This window comes from Symphalangus syndactylus, chromosome 19 (genome assembly GCF_028878055.3).
Source record: "Symphalangus syndactylus isolate Jambi chromosome 19, NHGRI_mSymSyn1-v2.1_pri, whole genome shotgun sequence".
Classification (NCBI taxonomy): domain Eukaryota; kingdom Metazoa; phylum Chordata; class Mammalia; order Primates; family Hylobatidae; genus Symphalangus; species Symphalangus syndactylus.
The window spans coordinates 64,185,372-64,192,737 of record NC_072434.2 but is presented as its reverse complement, the minus strand read 5'-3'; the positions used below and the strand labels follow the sequence as shown (position 1 = coordinate 64,192,737).

At 38.6% G+C, this 7,366-nt stretch overlaps 1 protein-coding gene across 1 annotated transcript; it reads right to left on the bottom strand.

Moving 5' to 3' along the window:
- Positions 1-4,193: 4,193 nt before the first annotated feature.
- On the bottom strand, positions 4,194-7,110 carry LOC129458406 (histone-lysine N-methyltransferase SETMAR-like). The gene has a single exon (XM_063613585.1). It carries the CDS (start codon positions 6,707-6,709, stop codon positions 6,362-6,364), a length of 348 nt encoding a protein of 115 aa, XP_063469655.1. The 5' UTR covers positions 6,710-7,110; the 3' UTR covers positions 4,194-6,361.
- Between the last annotated feature and the right edge of the window lie 256 nt (positions 7,111-7,366).

Here is a 7,366-nt window from a genome sequence, read left to right as displayed (position 1 = left end):
TTTGATCCTGTCATCATTTTAGCTGGTTATTTTGCAGACTTGTTTATTTGGTTGCTTTATAGTGCCACTTCAGTGTGCTTTTATAGTGGCTGGTAACCGTCTTTCCTTTTCATACTTAGTGCTTCCTTCAGGAGCTCTTGTATGCCACCTCTGGTGGTAACAAATTCCCTGAGAATTTGCTTGTCTGAAAAGGATCTTATTTCTTCTTCACTTAATGAAGCTTAGTTTGGATGGATATGAAATTCTGAGTTGGAATATTTTTTCTTTAAGAATTTGAACACTGGCCCCCAATATCTTCTGGCTTATAGGTTTTCTGCGGAAAGGTCCACTGTTAGTCTGATGGGCTCCCTTTGTAGGTAGGTGACCTGGTCTTTCTATCTGTCTGCCTTTAGCATTTTTTCTCTCATTTGAACCTCAGAGATTCTGACGATTATATGTCTTGAGGATAATCTTGTGAAGTATCTTACTTGAGTTCTCTGCATTTCCTGAATTTGAATGTTGGCCTCTCTAGCTCGTTTGGGGAAGTTTTCATGGATGATATCCTGAAATATGTTTTCCAAGTTGCTTATGCTGTCCTCATCTTTTTCAAAGACACCAATGAGTCATAGATTTGGTCTCTTTACATAATCCTGTATTTCTCAGAGGTTTTCTTCATTGAAATATGTTTTTCAAGTTGCTTATGCTGTCCTCATCGCTTTCAAAGACACCAGTGAGTCATAAATTTGGTCTCTTTATGTAATCTCACATTTCTCAGAGGTTTTCTTCATTCTTTTTCATTTTTTCTCTATTCTTATATAATTGTCTTATTTTTGAATGCCAGTCTTCAAACTCTGAAATTCTTTCTTCTGCTTGGTCTATACTATTAATACTTGTGATTGCATTATGAAATTCCTCTACTATGCTTTTCAGCTCATCATGTCAGTTACATTTTTTTTCCTATACTGGCTATTCTGTCTGTCAGCTCCTAAATTGTTTTATCATGATTTTTAACTTCCTTGAATTGGATTTCAATGTACTCCTGTAGCTCAGTGATCTTTATTCCTATCCATATTCTGAATGCTATTTCTGTCATTTCCACCATCTCAGCCCAGTTCAGAATCCTTGTTGGAGAGTTGATGTAGTTGTTTGAAGGAAATAAGGCATTCTGGCTGAGTTTTAAAGTCCTTGCACTGATTCTTTCTCAACTTGTGGGCTTATTTACCTTCAATCTTTGAGGTTGCTGACCTTTGGATTTTTAAAAAAATGTTTTATCCTATCTGATGATCTTCAGGATTTGATTGTAGTATAAGGTGGATTCAGCTGACAGGTTTCATTTCTGGAAAATTTTAAGGGCCAACCCTCAGCTCCTAACTCCTGGACTAAGTGTTCTTACTCTGGGAGACTTGTATTGGGCCTCAACTTTGTTCTCTTGCTCCTTGAGATTAGGAATCCACTGCACTTGGGGAGCTAAGGTGTTCCCAGTGTTGGGTTGGTTGCTACACTCCAATGGCTGGTGTCAGGCAAAGTGTTTCATAGTGCAGTGACAGCAGGCTGTGTCCGCATTAGCCTGTGCCAATAGCAGCAGTAGTAGCAGCTGAGGCAGAGTGCTAGCAGGTGCCTGGGTGCCCTCCTCTCACTCAGGGGCAGGGCACTGGTGGGCATAGGTCTGGGTTTCCTCTCTGTGCCCTGCAGGAAGGGATGTTCACTCAGCATAGGGGAGGATCCATTGTTCTCTGTGTAGTGTTAGTGCAAGAGTGGAGCACTGGCAGAAGTGGGGCTGGCTGTCTCTGTGCCTACCAAGGCTCAGTCTCCAATGGAAATCTGTGGGGGACGTGGGAACGGACTGCATTCCTGCCCACTGGTGGGGCAAGGAAAGCAAAACCCACCTGTGCAGATGTGATGTGGGGAGTTGCCATGAGCTGGAAGGAAGCTGCAGTGTGGGGAAGGAGCAGGTGGGCTGGTGCGTGGCCATAGGGGCTGCCTTGCTAGAGCTCTCTGCTGGTCAGGCACAGTCTGCAAGTGCGAAAGCTATGGCGTGGGCTCCTCAGGCACCTAGGACTGCCCTGCAAGCAGGCTTGGCCAGGGTGTGACCTGGGTGAGGCCAGCACACCAAAGAATGCTCAGGTCAGACTGGCTCTGTCTGATGGGCAAGACCACCCTGCAGAGTTCAGGTCTGATAGTTCCCCTAGGTCTAAAGCCTCCCATAGGAACAAGTCAAGCTTAGAGGGATGGCCGCCCCTGGCTGTCCTCTGCTACAGATGCTCCCACACTAAACTCTCTGGGCCCTACATCTGCTGGCTTCCTGCCCCACCACTTCACTAAGCAGCTCTCTGCCAACTTGAGTGTCTGTCATGGTTAAGGGAACTTCTCCTGCTGGGATACAAGAAGCCCATGGTAAGAGGGGGTTTTTCCTTGCCAGTTCAACTCACCCATTCCCCTGGAGCCATTGGGGACTGGGAATAAGTCCTCATATGTGGTAGGCCCATGCAGGGTTCCCAGCTTTCTTCTCCTTCAACTCAGCTTCTGTGTCTTCCCTCTATCCACTCTCAGATCCTTCCCTCTGAAGATCTATTAGGAGCATGCCAATTGTCTCAGTCCCTCAGTGGGAGCTGTTCCTCTTGGTTGTGTCTAGTCAGCTATCTTGCCCTCCTTCTCAATTATTTTTAACAGCATCATTGAAGTATAGTAAAAATACAATAAACTAAAGAGATTTAAAGTGCAATTTTATAAGTTTTGTCATATGTATACACCTGTGAAACCATCACCACAAGCAGGATAGTGAACATAATGTATTCATTATCCCCAAATGTTGCCTTGTGCCCTTATGTAATTTCTTTATCCTTTCTCTCCTGTCCCACACTCCCCAGGCAATCATTGCTCTGCTTTCTCTCACTATAGATTAGTTTCCATTTCTTATAGTTTTATATAAATAAGTCATTCAGTATCTATTCTTTTTTCTTTCTGATATTTTCACTCACCTTAGTTAGAGATTTATCCATGTTGTTGAGTGTATCAATAATTTATCCATGTTGTTGCACGTATCCATGTTGTTGCACATGTCATTCCTTCTTATTACTAATTAATATTTAATCGTATGGATAATTCATAATTTGTTCACTCATTCACCTGTTTATGAACATATAATTGTTTCAAGTTTTGAGTTATTATGGTTAAAGCTGCTATCAACATCTTATACCAGTCTTTGCATGAATATATCAGATATTTGATTTTCAAATATTCTGTCCTCGTTTGTGTCTTGTCTTTTTATGTACTTCACAGTGCCTTTGAGAAGCATATATTTTAACTTTTGATGAAGTCCAAATTATCATTTTTGCTTTTTTCATGGATTATGCTTTTGATGTCATGTTTAAGAAATATTCGAATGTGGTGAGTCTCATGACAGCAAAGATGTTTTTGATAAGCAAGTATTGGTTTCAAAGAGGCATTGGAAAGCAAGAAGGTCAAGGACACAACCCTGAGATATAAAGGCATGAAAGGATCAATAATCCTCAATTTAGAGGTTTTAATAGAAATCTAGTTTTAAGTGAAGAGAATAGCTACTACCTATAGTTGCTCATTGGAAATTTCTAGTGTGCTTTAGCCAAATCCCAATGCCTGGATGGACCCCACCCCCAATAAATTTAACTATAATATCTATGAATCAAATGCAGGCATTAGTATTTAAATTTCTCCAGACAATTCATATATTTAACCAGGATTGAGTATTATTGAGTTGAAGCAAAAAGATAAAGGAATATTCTGGAGTTACATCAGCAAGATCATGGAATAAGAAGTTCCAGAACTCATTCTCCTACATTTAACATCAAGATACTAAACAAAATTCCTTTATAAGAGGTTTAGAATATAGTTAAAAGTTTGCAGTATTCCAGATGAGCACAAAGCTGAGAACCTATCACAATGGGTAAGAAGAACAATTTGACTTTACCCGTGCCAGTCCCTCCCACAAGACAGCACAGTTCAGTGTCAAGAGAGCTCATCTGGCCCATGACTTCTCTCTTGAGGGGAAATAGTGAGACTTCATGTCACTCTTCTTTCAGTGTGCTGTCAAAGAATCTGTTTTTTGTCTCACCTCATATGCAGTGTTTATGGATCTGCCATAGCTCAGATGCCTTTGGGAAGTTAAGAACAAAGAACAGCGGGGAGCTTCTTGCCATGACTGGTGCAGCACTGTGAGATTGAGAGAAAGTGCAGGACTGAGGAGTTTTCCACAGTAGGAAGGAAGAGGCAGAGTACATGAACATCTATGGAAACAGTTTAAGAGGCCCCCAGAATCTCTAGCAATAAAATCTGGTTGATGAAAATCTTATCCCATCTAAGTTAGTCTATAAACACTGGGAAAGGTGGATGATAACTCTAATGTGCAGACACCAAGGCAAAGCTACAAGGATCATGATGAATCAGGGAAATGTACCATGACTAAAGGAACAAAATAAATCTTCAGTAAGCATCTCTTAAGAAGTGGAGATCTATGAATAGCCTAACAAAGAATTAAAAATAATCATTTTAAATAAGCTCATTAAGTTATAAAAGAATACAGACAACTAAACAAAATCAGGAAACTAACACATGAACAAAATGAGAATATTAACAAGGAGATAAAAACCATAAATAGAAAAACAAACAGAAATTCAAGAGCTAAAGAATGCAGAAACTGAATTGAAAAATTAAATAGCTTCAAATGCAGACTTCCTGAAATAAAAGAATAGCAAACCCAAAGACAAATCATGTAAAATTATCTGTCAGAGAATCAAAAATAGAAAATGAAATGCAAAAGAGTAAAGAAAGCCTAAGGGACTTATAAGAGACTATAAAAAGAACCAATATGCATTATGGGGGACCCAGAAGGAGAAGAGAGACAGAAAGAAGAACAAAATTTATTTAAAAAAAATGACATATTTTAGTAAGAGATCTGGGAAATAAAAACAAAACAAAACAAACAAAAACAAACAAACAAAAGAAATAATGCCTGCAAACTTCTAAAATCTGAAAATGTAAATGGACAACCAGATTCATGAAGCCCAAAGAATGCAAAAAATAGTGAACTCAAAGAAGTGTACACAGAGACACATAGGAATCAAATTATCAAAATTCAAAGACAAGGAGAATTACGAAGGGAACAAAAGAAAAGTGACTTGCCATGTACAATGGAAACCCCCTCAAGACTAGTAGTGGATTTACCAACAGAAGCCTTGCAGGCCAGAAGAAAGATGATATATTCAAGTTGCTAAAAGAAAAAACAAAAATCTATCAACCAGAATACCATATTAAGCAAAACTATCCTTCCAAAATGAGAAAAAGATAAAGACTTTTTGAGGCAAACAAAACCTGAGAGTTCCTCACTACTATCACTGTCTTATAAGAAATACAAAAGGGAATTTTTCAAGTTGAAATGAAAGGATGCTAAATAGCAACACAGAAGCATAAGAAAATGTAAAACTTACAGTAAAGGTAAATATATAGACAAATACAGAATATCATAATATAATGTTGGTATGTAAATTGCTTTTAATTTTAGTATAAAAGCAAAAGACAAAAATATTAAGAATAATTATAAATACAAAATTTTTTAACAGATATACATAAAAAAGATGTAAATTGTTTCATTTATAACATAAAGTGTAGGGGGTTGCTAAAGTGTAGATCTTTTGTATTCTATTCTATTAGGTTGGTGCAAAAGTAATTGTGGTTTTGGACCATGGATTTTAAATCATTATAACTAGGATCAAACACATCTTTACTAATCAAAATAGGAACCATTACAATCAACACATTTTTGCCAATGAGAAATAAATTTGTTTATTCCTGTAGCATAAAATTCCATGCTTTGGGATTTGACAAACTCTTGGAAACCATTTTCTGCATCCTGCTGGTTGTAGAAATGTTTTCCCTGCAAAATGTTGTATAGATGCTTGAAGAAGTGGTAGTTGGTCGACAAGAGGTCAGGTGAACATGGTGGATGGGGAAAAATTTCATAGCCTAATTCTTTCAACTTTTGAAATGTTGGCTATGCAATGTGTGGTCGGGCATTGTTATGGAGGAGAATTGGGCCCTTTCTGTTGACCAATGCTGGCTGCAAGCATTACAGTTTTTGGTGCATCTCATTGATTTGCTGAGCATATTTCTTAGAGGTAATGGTTTTGCCAGGGTTCAGAAACCTGTAGTGCATCAGACTAGCAGCAGACCAGCAACCAGTGACCATAACCTTTTTTTGGTGCAAGTTTGGCTTTAAGAAGTGCTTTGGAGCTTCTTCTCGATTCAGCCACTGAGCTGGTCACTGCTGGTTGTATAAAATCCACTTTTCATCGCACATCACAATCCAACCAAGAAATGGTGCCTTGTTGTTGCATAGAATAAGAGAAGATTACACTTGAATATGACAATTTTTTTCATTTTCGTTCAGCTCATGAGGCACCCACTTATTGAGCTTTTTCACCTTTCCAATTTGCTTCAAATGCTGAACAACCATAGAATGGTCGATATTGAGTTCTTCAGCAACTTCTCGTGTAGTTGTAAGAGGATCAGCTTCGATGATTGCTCTCTGTTGGTCATTGGCAACTTCCAATGGCCAGCCACTATGCTTCTCATCTTCAAGGCTGTCATGTCCTTTGCAAAACTTCTTGAACCACCACTTCATTGTTCGTTTCTTAGCAGTTCCTGGGCCAAATGCGTTGTTGATGTTGCGTGTTGTCTCTGCTGCTTTACGGACCATTTTGAACTTGAATAAGAAAATTGCTCAAATTTGCTTTTTGTCTAACATCATTTCCATGATCTAAATTAAATACAAAATAAACAGCAAGTAATAACTCATTAACAAAAAAGAAAAGCAAGAAATGCACATTAAAATGACATATAACCACATTTACTTAAAAATGTATTCCAATATCAAATGGCAAATTTCAACAATGCAAAACTGCAATTACATTTGCACAAACCTAAGAGTTATGTTTCTAATGAGCTTAGACTGTTATACCTATAAGATGTTTTATGTAAGCTTCATGGTAACCACAAAGAAAATATCTATAGAAAATAAACAAAATAATTAACTGGGTATGGTGGCATGAGCCTGTAATCCCAGCTACTCAGGAGGCTGGGGCAGGAGAATCACTTGAACCCGGGAGGTGGAGGTTGCAGTGAGCTGAGACTGAGATGGTGTTACTGCACTCCAGCCTGGGCAACAGAGTGTGACTCTATCCAAAAAAAAAAAAAAAAAAAAAAGAAAGGAAAGAAAGGAAGGAAGGAAGGAAGGAAGGAAGGATGGAAGGGAGGGAGGTGGGGAGGGAGGAAGGAAAATAGGGAAAGGAATCAAAGGCTATAACTAAAAAATCACCAATGAAACACAAAAGAAGACAGCAAGAGAAGAAAAGAA

Coding starts and splice junctions, on each gene's coding strand:
- LOC129458406 (XM_063613585.1), bottom strand. CDS start 6,709: ATGGTCCGTAAAGCAGCAGAGACAACACGCAACATCAACAACGCATTT.